General features: G+C 40.1%; 1 protein-coding gene across 1 annotated transcript in view; it reads right to left on the reverse strand.

Moving 5' to 3' along the window:
* The window catches only part of DYNC1H1 (dynein cytoplasmic 1 heavy chain 1), a 73,399-nt gene extending 54,055 nt beyond the window's left edge, over positions 1-19,344 (reverse strand). Inside the window, exons 1-7 of the mRNA XM_036882250.2 lie at positions 18,949-19,344; positions 11,532-11,619; positions 9,404-9,577; positions 8,911-9,166; positions 8,342-8,528; positions 5,968-6,239; positions 5,650-5,877 (exon numbers count right to left, since the gene is read on the reverse strand). Of these exons, the coding sequence (XP_036738145.1) occupies positions 5,650-5,877; positions 5,968-6,239; positions 8,342-8,528; positions 8,911-9,166; positions 9,404-9,577; positions 11,532-11,619; positions 18,949-19,204 (1,461 nt within the window). The 5' untranslated portion in view covers positions 19,205-19,344. The remainder of the gene's footprint in view (positions 1-5,649; positions 5,878-5,967; positions 6,240-8,341; positions 8,529-8,910; positions 9,167-9,403; positions 9,578-11,531; positions 11,620-18,948) is intronic.
* Positions 19,345-19,587: the final 243 nt, after the last annotated feature.

Here is a 19,587-nt window from a genome sequence, read left to right on the forward strand (position 1 = left end):
CATACAATAACTAAAATGGCAAACATCAAGGACAAGGACAGAGTATTAAAAGCAGCCAGAGAGAGAAAAAATATCACATACAAAGGAAAACCAATCAGGCTATCATCAGATTTCTCAGCAGAAACCTTACAGGCCAGAAAGGAGTGGCACGATGTATTTAATGCAATGAAACAGAAGGGCCTCCAACCAAGAATACTCTACCTGGCAAGATTATCATTTAAATTTGAAGGAGGGATCAAACAATTTCCAGAAAAGCAGAAGCTGAGGGAATTTACTCCCACAAACTGTCTCTACAGTGTATTCTGGAGGGACTGCTATAGATGGAAGTGCTTCTAAGGCTAAATAGCTGTCACCAGAGAAAAATAAAACCACAGTAAAGGAAGTAGACCAATTAATTACTAAGCAAATACAAAATTAAATCAACTACCTACAATATCAGTCAAGGGATAAACAAAGAGTACAGAATAAGACACCTAATATATAGAGTGGAGGAGAAAGAAAAAGAAGGGAAGTAAAAAAAAAAGAACCTTTAGATTGTATTTGAAATAGCATAATAAGTTGAGTTAAGTTAGATTGGTAGACAGTAAAGAAGTTGCCCTTGAACCTTTGGTAACCACAAATCTAAAGCCTGCAATGGCAATAAGTACACATCTTTTGATAATCACTCTAAATATAAATGGACTGAATGCACCAATTAAAAGACACAGTTACAGAATGGTTAAAAAAAAAAAGACCCATCTATATGCTGCCTACACGAGACTCATTTTAAACCCAAAGACAGATACAGACTAAAAGTGAAGGGATGGAAAAAGATATTTCATGCAAATAACAAGGAGAAAAAAGCAGGAGTTGCAGTACTATATCAGACAAAACAGATTTCAAAACAAAGAAAGTAATAAGAGACAAGGACTTTACATAATAATAAAGGGGTCAGTCCAATAAGAGGATATAACCATTATAAGTATCTACGCACCCAACACAGGAGCTCCTACATATGTGGAACAAATACTAACAGAATTAAAGGGTGAAATAGAATGCAATGCATTCATTTTAGGAGACTTCAACACACCACTCACTCCAAAGGACAGATCAACCAGACAGAAAATAAGTAAGGAGACAGAGGCACTAGAACAGATGGACCTAATAGACATCTACAGAACACTCCACCCAAAAGCAACAATATACACATTTTCTCAAGTGCACATGGAACATCTTCCAGAATAGACCACATACTAGGCCACAAAAAGAGCCTCAGTAAATTCAGAAGAATTGAAATTGTACCAACCAGCTTCTCAGACCACAAAGGTATGAACTAGAAATAAATTATGCAAAGAACACAAAAATCCCACAAACACATGGAGGCTTAACAACATGCTCCTAAATAATCAACATATCAATGACCAAATAAAAACAGAAATGAAGAAATAAATGGAGATAAATGAAAACAACTGAACAACACAAAATCTGTGGGACACAGTGAAGGCCATGCTAAAAGGAAAGTATATTGCAATACAGGCCTACCTCAAGAAAGAAGAACAATCCCAAATAAACAGACTAAACTCACAATTAATGAAATTAGAAAAAGAAGGCTCAAAGTCAGTAGAAGGAGGGACATAAAAAAGATCAGAGCAGAAATAAAATTAAGAAGACAAAAACAGTAGGAAAAAAAAAATCAATGAAACCAGGAGTTGTTTCTTCGAGAAAATTAACAAAATAGATAAATCCTTAGCCACACTTATCAAGGAAAAAAGAGAGTGTACAAACATAAAATCAGAATTGAAAAAGGAAAAATCACTAAGGAAACCACAGAAATACGAAGAATTATTAGAGAATACTATGAAAAATTATATGCTAACTGGATAACTTAGAGGAAATGGACAACTTTCTAGAAAAATACAACCTTCCAAGACTGACCAGGAAGAAACAAAAAATCTGAACAGATCAATTACCAGCAATGACATTGAACTGGTAATAAAAAAACTACCTAAGAACAAAAACTCTGGACCAGATGGCTTAACTGCTGAATTTTACTGAACATTTGGTGAAGACCTAATACCCATCCTCTTTAAAGTTTTCCAAAAAGTAGAAGAGGAGGGAATATTTCCAAACTCATTCTATGAAGCCAGCATCACCCTAATACCAAAACCAGGCAAAGACACCACAAAAAAAGAAAATTACAGGCCAATATCCCTAATGAACACAGATGCAAAAATACTCAACAAAATATTAGCAAACTGAATTCAAAAATATATAAAAAAGATCATCTATCATGATCAAGTGGGATATATTCCAGGGATGCAAGGATGGTACAATATTTGAAAATCCATCAACATCATACAACACATCAACAAAAAGGACAAAAAGCACGTGATCATCTCAATAGATGCTGAAAAAGCACTTGACAAAATTCAACATCCATTCATGATAAAAACTCTCAACAAAATGGGTATAGAGGGCAAGTCCCTCAACATAATAAAGGCCATATATGACAAACCTACAGCCAACATCATACTTAACAACGAAAAGCTGAAAGCTTGTCTTTTAATATTGGGAACAAGACAAGGATGCCCACTCTCTGCATTTTTATTCAACATAGTACTGGAGGTCCTAGCCACAGCAATCAGACAACCCAAAAAAATAAAAGGCATCCAGACTGGTAAGGAAGAAGTTAAACTGTCACTGTTTGCAGATGACATAATGTGGTACATAAAAAACCCTAAAGAATCCACTCCTAAACTACTAGAACTAATAACTGAATTCAGCAAAGTTGCAGGATACAAATTCAATACACAGAATTCTGTTGTATTCCTATATACTAATGATGAACTAGAAGAGAAATCAGGAAAAAATTCCATTCACAATTGCATCAAAAAGAATCAAATACCTAGGAATAAACCTAATCAAGGAAGTGAAAGACCTATACTCTGAAAACTACAAGACACTCATGAGAGAAATTAAGGAAGACACCAATAAATGGAAATACATCCTGTGCTCATGGGTAGAAAGAATTAGTATTTTCAAAATGGCCATCCTACCTAAAGCAGTCTACAGATTCAATGCAATCCCTACCAAATTCCAACAGCATTCTTCAACGAACTAGAGCAAATAGTTCTAAAATTCATATGGAACCACAAAAGACCCCAAATAGCCAAAGCAATCCTGAAAAGGAAGAACAAAGCTGGGGGAATTATGCTCCTCTACTTCAAGCTCTACTATAAAGCCTCAGTAATCAAGACAATTTGGTACTGGCACAAGAACAGACCCATAGACCAGTGGAACAGAATAGAGAGCCCAGACATAAACCCAAGCATATATGATCAATTAATATACAATAAAAGAGCCATGGTTACACAATGGGGAAATAACAGCCTCTTCAACAACTGGTCTTGGCAAATTAAACAGCTACATGTAAGAGAATGAAACTGGATTACTGTCTAACTTTGTACACAAAAGTAAACTCGAAATGGATCAAAGACCTGAATGTAAGTAATGAAACCATAAAAGTCTTATTAGAAAACATAGACAAAAATATCTTGAATATAAACATGACCAACTTTTTCCTAAATAATCTCCTTGGGCAAGGGAAACAGAAGCAAAAATGAACACATGGGACTACATCAAGCTAAAAAGTTTCTGTACAGCAAAGGACAGCATCAGTAGAACAAAAAGGCATCCCACAGTATAGGAGAATATATTTGTAAACGACATATCCGACAAGGAGTTAACATCCAAAATAAAGAACCACATGCCTCAACATCCAAAAAGCAAATAACCCAATTAAAAAATGGGTGGAGGATATGAACAGACACTTCTGTAAGGAAGAAATTCTGATGGCCAACAGGCACATGAAAAGCCCCACAATGCTAATTATCAGGGAAAAGCAAATTAAAACCATAATGAGATATCATCTTACTCTAGTTAGGATGGCCAACATCCAAAAGTCAAGGAACAACAAATGCTGGTGAGGACATGGAGAAAGGGGAACCCTCCTACACTGCTGGTAGGAATGTAAATTATTTCAACCACTGTGGAAAGTATAATGGAGGTTCCTCAAAAAATTAAAAATATAAATACCATTTGACCTAGGAATTCCACTCCTAGGAATTTACCCACAGAACACAAGAACCCAGATTCAAAAAGACATAGGCACCTCTATGTTTATCGCAGCACTATTTAAAATAGCCAAGATATGGAAGCAACCCAAGTGTCCATCAGTAGATGAATGGATAAAGAAGATGTGGTACATACACACAATGGAATATTATTCAGCCATAAGAAGAAAACAAATCTTACCATTTGCAACAAATGGATGGAGCTAGAGGGTATTATGCTCAGTGAAATAAGCCAGGCGGAGAAAGACAAGTACCAAAGGATTTCACTTATTTGTGAAGTATAACAACAAGCAAAACTGCAGAAACAAAACAACAGCAGACTCACAGACTCCAAGAAGGGACTAGAGGTTATCAAAGGGAAGGGGGTCGGGGGGTCGGTGGGAAGGGACGGAGAAATGGATTAAGCGGCATTACAATTCGCACACATAATGTAGGGAGTGGGACAGGGAAGGCAGTGCAGCACAGAGAAGTAGTGACTCTATGGCATCTTACTACGCTGACAGACAGTGACTACAATGGGATGTTGGGGGAGGGACTTGATAATATGGGTGAATGTAGTAACCACAATGTTGCTCATGTGAAACCTTTGTAACACTGTGTATCAATGATACCTTAATAAAAAGTAAAAAAAAAAAAAAAAATGACGTATGATGAGAACAGGTACATGGCAAAGAGAGAAACCTCATGCCAAAAGGAATCAGCACTAGTTTCCAACTGCTGGTGTATAAAGGGTTAACATTTAAAACCAACAGACACACATGCATATAAATCAGTATGACACTGAGTAAAAAGATGCTGAGGGTTCATTATTAACAATTTACCCCAAATAGTAGGCACTCCCAATCAGTAGCTAGAGCTTCCTCAGTGGCACAATTTTTAGACTGAATCCCTGTAACATTTTATTACAAAAATTTTCAAACTACAGGAGGGCTAGAACAACTACAGAATTACAGACTGAACACCTATGTACCCCCATCCAGAGTCGATAATTAGCATTCAGCCAATTAATAATTGCTATACATTGGCTTTACCATACATCTACCCATTTATCAGTTTCTCTACGTCATCTATCAATCCACATTCTACTTCTGGACTGGATTGTTTAAAGGAAGAAAAGAAGTGGTGAATTGAGCGTAGAAAAAAAGTATGTACAAAGAAAGGAGTCATCTGATTCTTTTAATAAATCTCAGGCATATGCAGTTATTATTTACATTTGTAGATGAGGATTCTGGGGAGGTTACGTAATGTGCCTGAATCACATAGTTATTTAAATGGTGAAATTAGGTCTTCAAACCCAGGAAGTCTGGCCCTAGGGCCCATGCAATTTGGGGGCAGGAATAATTGGATGGAGAATACTACAGGCTTGGGTTGAAATGATGTAATGCAGTATCACTAGACCTTAAACATGACAGTGACAAGATGAAAACAGTACAAAAAAGAAGTAAGTAGTTAATTCTAAATTCTGAAAAAAAAGGGGGGTCTGGGGGGAAGGGCATTAAAACAATGCCTGCATAAATGTTTAGAATTTGATTCATACCTGCGGCCTCAGGACCCTGACAATGACAGCTCTCAGCTGCTCATGTTGGCGTCTGAATTTTCTCATCTGGTCCAGGCGAGCCTGGAGCTTCCTGTGAGCAGGGTTGATTCGCCATACCATCTTCAGATTTTCTTCCCTTTTTCTTTTGACGATGTCTCTTAACAACACCTGAAGTTTCTCATATTCATCATCCCAAGTCTGAAAAACTTCAAAGCATGCGACCATAACCTAGGGTATAATTTAAGAAAGGAAGCTTATTATTAAACATAGTTTCTTCTCAATACCCTGAGGTTGGTTTTCTGATATATTAACACATACTTTTTCAAATTCTTCATAAGCAACATGCATCAATTTTCTAGTGCCCAACACTTTGAGTAATTGAGAGCTCAAGTCTCTTGAAATTGCCTCCACCAAACGCAGCGCCCTCTGAATGGGATATTTTGTGTTTCGGATCTTTCTCAAATGGGTGAAAATTGCAACAAGCGCCTGTCTTATTTTGTCCAGCTCAGTGGCAGACAGTAAATCATTCAGAGGAAAATCTTTCATCAGAGGATTGTAGTCATTCACAGTTTCCAAAGCCTGTTTTAGACCTAGATTAACAGAGAAACAGTTAACGGTTTTCATGTAAAGTAACATAACTATACTCTGTCCATTATTCCTCAATTAAAAAAAAGTAATACACCTAAAAGGATATTCCTTACAGGCATAATACTGGATGAATAAACTGAAATATATCCTTGCAATGGAATGTTTTGATGCTGCAAAAGATTAAGTGACACAGATACTATAATATTTGAAAAACGAACATGTTATTAATATAATGATCCTAGTGTGGTCTCATTATTGCTATTTTAAGAACATGCATACTCTAAAGGCCCTTGGATTTCATCTTTTTTGCTTTATTACCTAAAGGTTCTACTAATAACAACAAAGTTTCAAAAAACTAGTATTTTACCATCTTTAAAAACACTAAAATTAAAATTTTATATCCATGGCTCAAGTTAGGTCAGTGTGTTAAAGGCTTGGAATCACAGATGTACCTGAGTCCTAATCTGTTTTTTGGCTTCCTCTGGCATAAGATTAAAAAAAAAAAAAAAAGTACTAGGAAAGAAATTAAGATTTCAGAGGTATTAAAAAAAAATCCACTCAAGACAAATACTGGGCATAAAAGCCACAGGGCATAAATCTGCAAAGAAGTAAAAAGCTAACCTTTTCAAACAATACTGCCTCTCTCTCACTTACCAACTTTACATTTCCCTGTATGGCCCCAAAAGATGACTGGTTAGCCAGAGACGGGTAAGATTCCTCAAGGGAGGAACAACCTAAGACAGGCACAGTCGCAGGGGGGCCATCAGGTGAGAAATTGGGGATCAAGAGAGGTGAGGCTTAGAACCTCACCCCCCGTTTTGAGAGAAATCTTCTGCATCCGTGGATGTTTTATTGCCCTTGTCTAGCTTGGATTAACACTTAGTCTACAGGCACACACCTGATCATCTACATTTGCTCTCTTACAGCACTAAACTATGTTTTCTACCTTTATCTTGCATCTACCTACCACTTCAGCATTTTATTTAAAAAAAAAATAATAATAATAATAATAAGGGAGAAATGTGGGATTCACATATAAATCAAGTATAAAAATCAAACGAATATTCATATTTGACCTGTTTATAAATCATAATGTGTGGTCAAAACCAAAAGTTTCTGTGATGACTGCCCTTGCACTGTTCACCATGTAAGAACTTATTCACTATGTAAGAATTTGTTCACCATGTAAGAACTTGTTCGTTATGCTTCAGAAGATTGGAGACTGATGAGAATTAGGCTTGGGGTGGATTAATGATTGTGCATTGAGTCCCCTATACAGAATTTTATTGTTGTTAACAACCATATGATCAATAAATATGAGAGATGCCCTCTCAAAAAAAAAAAAAAAAAAAAATCCAAGGTGTACATTTCACCATTATTGAGGGCCAGCTAATGTGTGCAGTGTGATCAAAGTAACTGGAAGGTTCCCATCTGGAGTTTCTTTTAACATTTAAAATGTGGCACCGCACCTTATTTGGAGGGGAAGAAAGAGAACTCAATGACTGCAGTCCTAATTACTTATTCTAATGGTCTCTTGAGGGCACAGAGTTATAGAGAAATTCCTAACCACACCTGGTCACTCAAACGTGTGTGCCGAGTGTGTGCTAATGAAGCGCCACCCACACTGTTGCCCATTCAGAAACTAAATTTCTCTTGACCACTTCTCAGAACGGAAAGTGGCAATTAAAAAGGGGAAGAGAATCTACTGACCAGCTCTCCTTCCACAGCCCTGTGGGCAAGTAACTTCCGCTTAATGTAAACCATTTTCCCACCTGGACTGTCAAAAGCACACTTGACTTTATACTGAAGAAGTATAAAAAAACCTACTCTTGGAATCAAGTAACTGAGAAATAGGAGGGAAACTCCCAGGATGCTCGATACTCAGGCCTAGAAACTGGTGTATGTTCTCAAAACCCTGAAGGGACAGAGAGGCATGTGGGAAGGTCACTTTCATTACACAGAACTGGGGGAAAGAGGAGATGAGATGCAAGAGAGGAAACAGGGAAGCCGCTGCATCTATTACTTCTCATCTATATTATCTGAAATATCTCACAAAAGGCCAGATCAATAACTTCTTGATAAGATCAGTAATTCTAGCTTGTACCTGTGTCAGTGTCAAAACTGACGGTGGCATGAAAACGCTTGCCGTGTTTCAAGATGTCCAGAGTAAGGAGAACTTCTGGGCTCTCTCGTTTCTCTTGTATGCGGTATAACGCACGTTCCAAGTTAAGCCAAAAGCTAATTTCCTGTAAGGCAGTTCCTGAGGCAGGATCTCGATCAAGTTTGGTCACCTTTAAAGGTAAAACAGCATTCAAGAGCAGTCACTATTTAAGCAAAGGTAGAAAAATTGTCATGAACTCTACACATGAACTCCAACTTAACTTTCACATTTCAAGTCGATTTCTTTCCCTACAAAGTGGTTTAATTTGAACTCAAAGGTATAAGGCAGTTGAGATTAATGCTCTCTCAGGGTGAGTATCTGCACAGGCTCACACTGCACTGACGTCCCACCCAGGCCACAGCCAGCCCTCTGGGGAGCAGCGCTGGGACCAAGCAGAGGCACTGCTAACAGCCATCACGGGATTTACCTCACTGACAAAAGCTCACATCAGTTTTCTCACAGAGATTAAATAAAGAGTAAAACATTTTACACGACAGTTTCTACAGTCTTACTTTTTGAATTTCTCGGATCCAGCGGTTAACTCCAGATTGCAATTGATTGAGAAAAGTTGGGTCCTCAACCTTATCCCCAAAGTCTGTAACTTTGGGCTTTTCTCCACGTTCATAACACTGTTTTGCAACATTTGTAATAATTGGGTGGATTGGCAGGCTGATCTCTGGAATTTCAATATTTTGCTGCAAGTGAAGAAGTCCCATTTCAAGTTCTGCAATCTTTTTTTCAACTGAAGGAGCCATTTTATCACCATCCCTAAGAAGACAGGAAACACCTCAACCTTTAGAGTGCTGTTGGTCTCCAAAGAGAGTTTATTATTTCAGGTCCATCAAATATTAATAATATACATTTTATTAATGCAATGGATTTATATCCTCTTGGTTTACTAGCATCCTCCTCCCAATTCCCAAATTCTACACCATCATTCACTCCCAACTTATAATCACTAAGTGAAATAAGACATTCAAACCAATGAAGGAAAATGGCCTTTACCGGTCTGCTTTGCCAGACTCTCTGATATAGGACTTAAAAAAAGGAGCCACGGCATTGCTAATGAAAGAATGCAAGGTTTCGTATGGCGAGTCTTCACTGAGCGTGAGGACTCGGAGCTGAGAAGACACTGGTTTGTCAGCATCAATCACTGGAGCACGTTTGATGAACGCCAAGCTAAAAGAAAGCAGAGCAAGAAATCAACAGCAGGCTCATTCCCAATCAGTCTTTGTAACTGCAGCCATCTTTGTGTTGGATACAAATTAAAAATTCATTGAAATGTTGTAATTTAAAAATCGTATTAAGAACAGACTAAACGGTTGCTTTTCTAATAGTAAAATATATTGCTTATCTTTTACTCACTCATATAACTATCACATACATCAGGGTTAAGGCTATAATAGCATGTGACCACAGAAACAGGCAGGTAATTGTCTCATTTATGGGTTGAGTTCATAATCTTGGCCTCACTAAAACTAACCTGCCTAGCAACTGCTAGTCACAAGCCATGATATACTTAAATTTGATCTTAAACTAATTTGGACCATTTCACTTACGGCACTAAGTCACATATCAGCTTGAATAAATCAAAGTCACCCATAGGTTCAAGTGACAAGAGGGCACTGCAGGCTTGCCCTGCCTGGCCTAAACCAACTCTTCCAGTTACATCTCCTGCTACACAATCCCTTCACCACCCTGAAACACCACTTGAACTAGATGTCCCGTTTTCTAAACATTATGTGCTTCTGTATCTTTGCTTAAGAAATCTATATTCATCTGCTGCAACTCCAAGGAACCCTCAAAACCCAGGTCAGCATTACTTCTTCTTTGGGGCCTTCCCTAACCAGAAGCAATCTGGGTTCTGTTCTCATGATATTCTGCACCTCTAAGTTCTGCCAAATATTACACTTAGTTGTGTCATCTACCAATCTTCCTTCCATAAGATTACAGGATTCTTGGCAACACGAACCCACCAGTTTTATTTCTTTGGGTACCTACTGCCATGTCTTACACCTAACAGGTGCTCAAAGGTGGCTGAATTAATAGCTTCAAGAAAATTAATGATTAAATTTTCTAGTTCCCAGGCCAGTACTTTATGTAACACTTCCTATTGCTCTAAGAGGTCAAGGAAGCTTCCTGATGTGACACATGGAGAGGGAACAGTCACAACAGTTCTGCTGCCAAGAATGAACCTGAATCTAAATGGAGAAACACCAGGCAAACCCAACTAAGGGATCTTCCATAAAACCACTGGAATTTATAAAAAATATCAATGTCACAAAACACAGAAAGGCTGACACAGAAGGAAATACACGGAACTAGGTTCTGGATACTGAAGAATTACTCCAAGGGGCAATTTAAATATGTATCATACATAGAAAGTACTACTGTACCAAAATTTCCTGAATTGAAAGCTGTATGGGGCTGTGAATGAGAATGTCCTTGTTCTTAGGAAATACACTGAAGTGTTTGGGGATAAGGGACAGGTTGTCTATATATAACTAACTATCAAATGGCTCAGGAAAAATATGAAAACGCCAATGTGGCTAATGTTAATGGGAATCTGGGAGTTCTCCATACTACCCAAGCAACTCTTCTGTAAGCTTGAAATTATTTAAAATAAAGTTTTAAAAGGCCAATGCAGAAGAAGTTTAACATTTACATATTTAAGTTTGGATATGTCTACTGGTTGTCAACTGGCACTAACTGGCACCACCTTTCTAGAGGTTGGGAAATCTGGCAACATGCACTGAAGACTTTAATGACATGCTGCCTCGGAACCAGTACCGCTCTCTTTAGGGATTTATACTAAAAAGCATCAGGCCCATATCTAAGAACATTTACTGGTTATTTGTAATAATGAAAATTTGATATAATCTGAGAGTACTATTAGATACGTTAAGTACATTATGGCTCAAACCTAAAATGGATGTTATAATACAGCAATTAAAATATTTCAGAACTTATATTGACATGGAAAACTTCTTAATTTGAATACTTGAAATCAAAGATAAGATACTGAATTTAAAGAGCAGAGTGTTTTCTCAATGACTTCATCTAAGTCAATTAAGATTTACATTTAATTCTCACACGTTTATAACCTGGGATAATAGTGTACCACGCTACTCACCTATTGGACTTCACTCCATAATGAATGTCTATGTTGATGTTATAAGAAATGAATTCTTTTTCTTCTTCTCCTTCATCACCAACATCCTCTACAAATCATAATAAATACTACATCAAATTCATACCAACATTTCCAACTTTTAACTTATCAAATTCTTAGAGAACGTTAGCCTCAACTCACCTCAAACTAACACTTAAACCCCGTGACTTGGCTTTACCTATTTTTCCTTACTATTTATTTTTTTTGACTCCTGACCTGGGCACTTATTTGCCGTGTGATCTTGGGCAAGGTGGTTAACTTTTCCGCACCTGTGTTTGGTTGTCTGTAGATCCAACACACTGATGTGTCTGGGTTGTTGGAAGGATGAACAGAACTGACAACTACGAAGCCTTTAGAGCAGGGCCTGGCCCTGGTCAGTGTGAGGTGGTGTTCCTATAGGGGGTTCTCACCACCCCTCCTAGCAGTTTCATCCACTGTGTCCCAAACACAGCAGTCACTCCCCACTCCCCACCCAGCGTCATAGGTATATGGTATATATAGGTTGTTTATTCAACACTTACTACATGACAGGCATTTTACTACGTACTTCAAATACGCCATACATTAAACCTTCACAACAACCCTGTGGGGGTTGGCGTGACTATTATTATCCTTGTTTTCCAGGTAAGGAATGTAAGTAAATTGCCCTCGGATACATGGCTGGAAGGGGACAAACTGAGAATTCAGACATCTGTGATTCCAAAGCTGGGTCCTCACCAGTACACAGACTACCCGCCTCCCTTGCCAAGGCCACCCCCAGAGCAAACCCCCATCAAGAAAACTGCTATCAAGAAACATCCTCAGGGTCATCGAGACCTAGCCTACCCCTCTGTTCCCACGGCACTTGGAAAGCCTGCTCAGGGGATTTATGAATGCCTCTTCCTTTCCAATATGACCTCTTGCAGGACAGGGACCATGCTGGGTCCCACACAGCAACGAACAAGCACAGTAGTCATTGTAAAAAGCTTACTGGAATTTAACAGTAAGACAGCTCAAGAAGCACGTGAACAAAATTTCTAAATAGTAAAAAATCAAAATTGAAAAATTAAAATGAAAAATTTGTCAAGACTGGGAAAGAATCCAAACCTTCTAGATCTAGTACTAACCCACTAGATGCCTAAGCACGCCAGCTGATTTACCTTTGCAATGACATATATGAAATACCTGCACTAACAAAAATTACTACCCAAGGATTAATTTAACACAATATGCACAGCACACCTTTACTTTTAGCTGTGATGTAATAGCAAAGGTAACACTTATCCAAGTGATCCTGGGAAAGCCATTTTTCATCTTTCTGCCTCCAATTCATGAAATATAAAACAGACAGCAGAGGAGGAATGAGGCATTAAATTAGGTAATTAGGTGGTATAAAATATTACTTCAAGTACAAGAAACTATGAAATCTGGCTGTATAGGATCCGAGCAAAAGCTGTCTGGTTCAGAAACTTAAAGCTGAGACAAACAGAAAATTCATAATAAAGGAGTATAAAATGTTAGTTTATCTATCACAAGGACAAAACTCTTCCAAAATATTGTTTTTAGTATGATTTTAGGAAGGGGAGGAGGAATTGGCAGCACTTCTTATTTGTTTTCAAAAAGTGACTAACAAAAAACAAGACAAACAAAAATCACACACACAAAAACCAACTAAACAAACACATCAATTGAGCATTGTAACTATGGAAACGTGGATGGGACACAAGATAAAGCCTAAAGCCTGACACCAACCACACGTTATGATTACAACATGTAAATGCAAGAACATGAACAAATAATGTAAGGAAATACCCCCAAATTAAAAATAGTTGTCAGAGTTGGGATCATGAAAATATTTTCTCCCTCAATTTTCTGAACTTTCCATAATATTCTATGATTTACATAAAATGTCATTAACATAACACCCAAACAATATACAGAAAATAAAATAATCACCAAAGGAACTTACTGACATAGCTAAAAATATGGTATGTTAACTCTAAATCATTTCTTCCTCCTAAAGATTCATTACCTAACAAAAATAAAAAATCACACAGGAAACATGCTGACTAGACGCAGCATGTGACCACGCTGCCCGCACCCCCCCGCAGACAGGGCTAAGGGACCCGGCGCTGCGCTGAGTCCGGCTGCCGGGGTGCGGCTGTGAACGCCCAGCGCTGGGAGCACTGCAATGCAGCAGGACGCTGCAGGGCTCGGGCGCACACGCCAGAGACGGGATCCGCAGACAGGCAGGCGCAGACAGGCATCCTCTGCGGCTTTGAAGAATTCTAACGTCTTTTGGTGACAGTTATTTACGGAAGTCATTACTGATCAGTTATAGAATACATTTTGGATTAGCTTCTTAATGCTTATTCCCCATAAAAACAGAGAGCAAATGAAGTCTGAGTATGTCTGATTTCCTTTATAAAGAACCTATGACATTGTTTTATAAACTGCCATCAAACAATTTAACCTTTTTGCCTCTCTGTAAATTATTACATCTTCCAAATTAACAATGATTTGACATTTTACTTCTGTAGAGACTTTCTAAAAAACTGTTTGGAGGAGGACACTTGATATTTAATTCTTAATAACACAGAGGCTATTAATCTTTCTATATTTAGAAGCTTATATATAAACACAATCTGCAGGTTTTATCGAGTAATATCACTGCCAGTTAAGTATCAATCAGTGTCCTAATGCCACTAAAGTTACTGCTTAAGTACACAACGGACCAGTACTGTACTACCTATTAAAATGCTGAAGTACCAGTACAGAAGTGCTGGGCCCACCTCTTGAGTCCCTGGGCTGCAAGCCACATCAGTACACGTTACAGTGACCCGCAGACATTTCTGTGGTTAACTTCTGAGAGTTTATTGAATTTCTAGAGATGCTCAAACGTCATTTAGCACTATCTGAGCATGAGCCTCTATTGAAAGACTAGTTGAATGTATTTTCAAACTATGAGTGCTTGTGTCATTACACTGGGAATTAGGTGAGAATTAAGCCTCATTTAATGAAATACCAAAAGATGCACATTCAATTACCTATGACTCCTAAGTACCTCTCCCAGGTAGACTGGCTGTTTTCACAAAGTCTGGTGGATGGGCAACTGGCAAAGGGACACAGCAAATGTTTAGAGGGCCGGTGAGGTGGCCTGGCTCCTGCTCCCATGTCACTCCCTCAGTCCCTCCTCCCTCCCAGGGTCTCCCAGCCTCAGGGCAAGTCTCTCCTCCACCCCGCTAATGAAATCAGTCATTGTCTTTGCCCATACACAGTACCAAACTACTTGCTGTATGTTCCTGGTTCTCTTTAGCTTTCATTTTCTTTCCCTTTTAAAATTGAAACATGCTCCTATCACATTATTTTGGCCAATCACTGTCATACATGTCCTCCCCTTTTTTCTCACGTGGTTGCTTTGGGTCTCCTTTTCCCATCTCTGGCCTTTCTCTGTTCACCGGCCATGTCCGTCCACCCTTTGCCTTCCTTCTGAGGGGCTGTGGCATCTCTGTCACAGCCACTCCCTCCTCTGGCAGGAGGTTAACATGCTGAAAAGATCTGAGGTCTCTCTTCAACCTGAAGGCTTCCACTGATAATGTTGTTGGGGTGAGAAGAGGGTTAAAACCCACATACTTGTACTTAACGTAATAAATACTGAGGCTTATTTTTATACTTTCAGAAAAAAGGTAATAAGGAATTTAAAAAACCGGTAAATTATTAATGCCCAAAAGACTTCAGACTAACACTAATTCAAAAGAAATAACTAGTATAAAATAAATTATCTTATTTTAATGGATACCAAGGAACTGAACAGAGAAATCAGTTTTTAGGTTTCAGACTCCTCCTTAAAATGTCTTTTCCCCAACTGGGTCTTAAAATCCTGGAGTTTCGATTTCCTCACTAGTGAGAGGATGCTGGACTGAATCTCTGCTGCTGCTCCCAGCCTGATACATATGATGCTAATAAAGAGAATTTCTAACTATCTACTTTTTAAAAGAAGTGATGAAAAAAAAAAAAAGAAGTGATGACTGTTTTCCCTTTGTTGTACATAATTTCACTTACTGTGCTTCACTGCACATTTAAATTTATCTTGCTGCAGACGGGGTTTGTCCAACCTACAGTGTGACAGCACAGGACAGTAGGAGCCCAGGTTGATTTGACGGACTCCTGGCCTAGTGCTCCAAGACGGCACAGTAGCAAAGAAAATTCTTCCTGTTAATTTAGTAATCATTTTGTTATCCATTTGGGGGGCTAAGTAAAGGCCAGAAATGATTATATTTTAGTCATCGTATCCTTAAGGGAATTAAGTCCTCAGAAAAATAATTTTTAAAAGTCCACAGAAATATTCTCCATAAAAGTTCCCACAGTGCTGTTATCTCTAAGAAGTTGAGTACTATAAAAACCAGGAGAGTTCTTTCACATTCCAGTCTCTAGCCATCTGTCCACTAATGGAGAAGTTAAAATTCCCTATATTACATATCTCAGGATAAACTAGAATTCTAAGCTTAGGATAAGCATTGACTAAAGGCAGTCACTACTTTCAGTCTTAAAGACAAAGTTTCAAGGCTAAGACACCTGAGTGTAAAAAAATACAAAACCCGGAGTGCTTGGTCCCAGCCTGGTCACTAACGAGGTGGTCACACAGACAAGTCCTGGAAACGCAAGTTCCACCAGCTGCAAACTGGAGCATCCGGTACCTGTTCCTCCCTTTGCCACCCAAGCAAAAGTGCACTTCAGGTTAAAAGTGCTGCAAAATGTTATTAACGTTGTAAAATGCCTAGTGAGTAGTCAACACCTCTTTGGTCATAATCTTAGAAGTACACTATGAAGAAAACAATTTTCTACAGACCAGGAATTACAGAAAGTAGATTTCTCTTTTTAAAACAAGGAGCTGTGAGTCAATATTCCCTTTCCTACCAATTCTCCAATATCAAAATAGACTGTTAAATTCACAACCTTTAAAGTTCTACATTTAAGGAATGCTGTACTTTAACAAAAATGTTTACAGCTAGTTGGGGTAGTTGAAAAATATATCTACATAGATACATAAATAGGTCTTCATATTAAAAATGCTCCTATATTCAGTTACAAGTATTTGGAAAATTCTTCCCCCAAAAAAGGAGGGAGAGGGTTAAAATAAAAGTAATTTCACCCATTCATTAAAATATTATATGACTTCATTGTTGGTGGTGGTCTGTATTCAGTTTCAACAATTCAGATTTGTTTTCCATATTATGATGCAAGTCTACCATTTCACTAAATTAACTACTGGATACTCATATTTGATTAAATGTACAAATCTAGAATGCTAACTCATAAAACCACCCAGTAGAAAGCCCACCTACCGAGTGACCTGGATCTGCACTTTTATCTAAATTATACTAGTGTAGCTAGGATGCTAATAAGACTGATGGGACTCATATATGTCTTTCCTTAGATTTTTTTAAGTGAAAAATAAATTAAAGACAGGGTGAACTGCTATAAATACTTCAGGGACTTTTACATATACAGGAATGAGGTACGATTTCAATTTTAAACAGTCTCACTCCTTAGTCAACATTCAAAAGTGCAAGTCATTATGGAGCCAAGATTTAGATGCCTGGATATTAGCTTTGCTGAAAGAAGATGTACAATCAAGAAAACAGAAATGATTTACACCAGAGAGCAAACTACAGAAAGAGGGTTCTCTCCCACCCCAATAACTATTTACCAAGTTCAATTCTAAGATGTTTGAGAAAATAATTATTGATGAGCACTCTAGAAGCAAATAACTTACAATTTTTTCCACAAAAATAAATTGAGACCCAATTTAGAAATCATCTATTTCAATACATAAACTGTGCAATGAATATCTGATCAAGAATCAGCCAATGCCAAACTATTCAAAATACAACACTTCAACAATATATTTTAGTAAAATAATGTATATTCATTGAAAAACAACCAGAAAGACAGAGTTGCCAAAATGCTGACAGCAGTTACATCTGGGTCAAAGGAGTCCAGGTAATTTTCATTTTATCTGTGTATTTTCTACCATGACTATATGCTCCTTTCAAAAGAGAAGATGCTTTTAATTTTTTTTTTTTAAACACTAGTGGTTTCCAAGCAGGAAAACATAACCCCAAACATAACAGAAAACACTATACAACATTAATACTGTAAAATATACCCGAGTGGGCATTTGCTTTGAACATTACATGTGGATCCAAAAAAAAAACGTTCTTTCACACTCTGACCCTTCAACACTCCAGCAAAAACGGACTCTATAATGAGGCACCTTTAAAACAAACAAACTATCAGAAAGAAAAAAAGTGTGTATGGGGTGTGGGGAAGGAGAGGGTGAGACAGCTAGTATAGGTTCTCCTACTTAAAGAACCAGACAGCCTTTTGAGACAACAACCTTGCTGGCAAACATTTTTTGAACATGTTCAATCCCTTGGTACTAACGTTAACATTCATTTGCACATCATCCCCAGGTTCCCACATGGAAGGTGCCACACCCATCCCTGCGCTGTCAAATATGCTCACCGGCGACTGCCAAGCCTTCTTAGAGTCAAGGGGACGCCCTCCCTAAAGTCAAGCGGAATCTAACTCTACTTTTGAGGGGGTCATTATTTCAGAAGACTGCTGAAATACGCAAACCTTCCCCCCGCCCCCCACTGGGTGCCTAACCCAAGTCTGTTAAATCTGCAAAGTAGACTCGGATATCACAGGGTCATCAAGATCTAAGCATTGCATGAATATAAGGTATAATAATTGAAAACAAGCAGTGGACTAGAAACAGATGTGAAGTCTAGTCTAGGGAGTGACTTTTGACGCGTCACTTCATCTGAGCCTCAGCTTCCTAGCGCCTGAAACGGGGCGATACACCACTCAGCTGGGCTGAGGCCAGGAGGCCGACCTGAGTGCGCGCATGCACCTGGAACGGGGATGCTCGGCCCGCAGCCGAGGCGGGCCTACCATCCGTGGCCCGGGCATCCGAGTCCGCACCAGGTAGGGGCAGGGATGCCCGCCGGCCAGGGTCCCCCGCTCCTACCCGCCAAGACCTCCCCTATGTCCAGACGACAGAAAGCTGCCCCTGATACATCTCTCCCGAGGAAAGCGTGGCCTGGACATAAATCGAAACCGAAAAGCTCATGTGACACTGGAGGCCGGGATGCGGCCTCCGCCCGCGCTCAGCCGGGGAGACGCTGTCTCCACCCAACTCGGCCATCTTGAGGCCTGAGCAGACAAAGCGAGCCCATTGTTTTGGGTGACGGCAAGCAGGGCACCCTCGTCCGTCCCCGCGACCCGGAAGGGGCACCCGGGCACAGGCCTGGCAGGGTGTGGGGCGCCGGCCGCGGCGGGGGACCGTGGGTACGCGTGGCCCGGGCGCCGGCAGCCCCGGCCCGCCCCGCACCTTTGAGCGTGGAGCGCTCCACCAGGACCGTGTGGACCTGCGGGTCCGAGAGGAACTTGCGCATCTGCTCCAGGGCGCTCTTCTCCTCCAGCGCCGCCTCGAGCGCGGCCGGCGCCTCGCCGCCATCCTCCAGCAGCAGCGGCACCAGCTTCCGCAGGTGCTTCTGCAGCACCGACACGTCAGCAACGTTCTGCACCGCCGACACCTCCAGGCCGGCCGAGCCGTCCTCGCCGCCACCGCCCCCGGGCTCCGACATGGCGCCGCGCTCGCGACCTCAGGCAGCGGTGAGGAGGCGGCCGCGACTGGGCGAGAGCGAGCGAGCGAGCGGGAGGAGGAAAGAAACGGGCGCCCAACGCCGACCGTCCGCTACCCCGCGGCCGAGTGAGCCCAGCGGTGCCGACTCCGCCCTAAAGGCCGCCGCCCGCCGCCCCGCCCTAAAGGCCGCAGCCACTAGGGCCCGCGCTTGGCCATGACGGCACGACGTTGCGCATGCGCACGAGCGGACCCGGCGCCGCCTCTTCTGGACCTTGCAGTCCTGGCGCTGGGCGGGGCCGCAGTCCCCGCATCAACCGCCACCAGGAGAGGAACTTGCCCTGGCGCGGGTGGGTGGGGGCGGTAAGGGACACGGAAAACAGCTCA

Source organism: Manis pentadactyla, chromosome 11, assembly GCF_030020395.1.
Source record: "Manis pentadactyla isolate mManPen7 chromosome 11, mManPen7.hap1, whole genome shotgun sequence".
NCBI lineage: Eukaryota > Metazoa > Chordata > Mammalia > Pholidota > Manidae > Manis > Manis pentadactyla.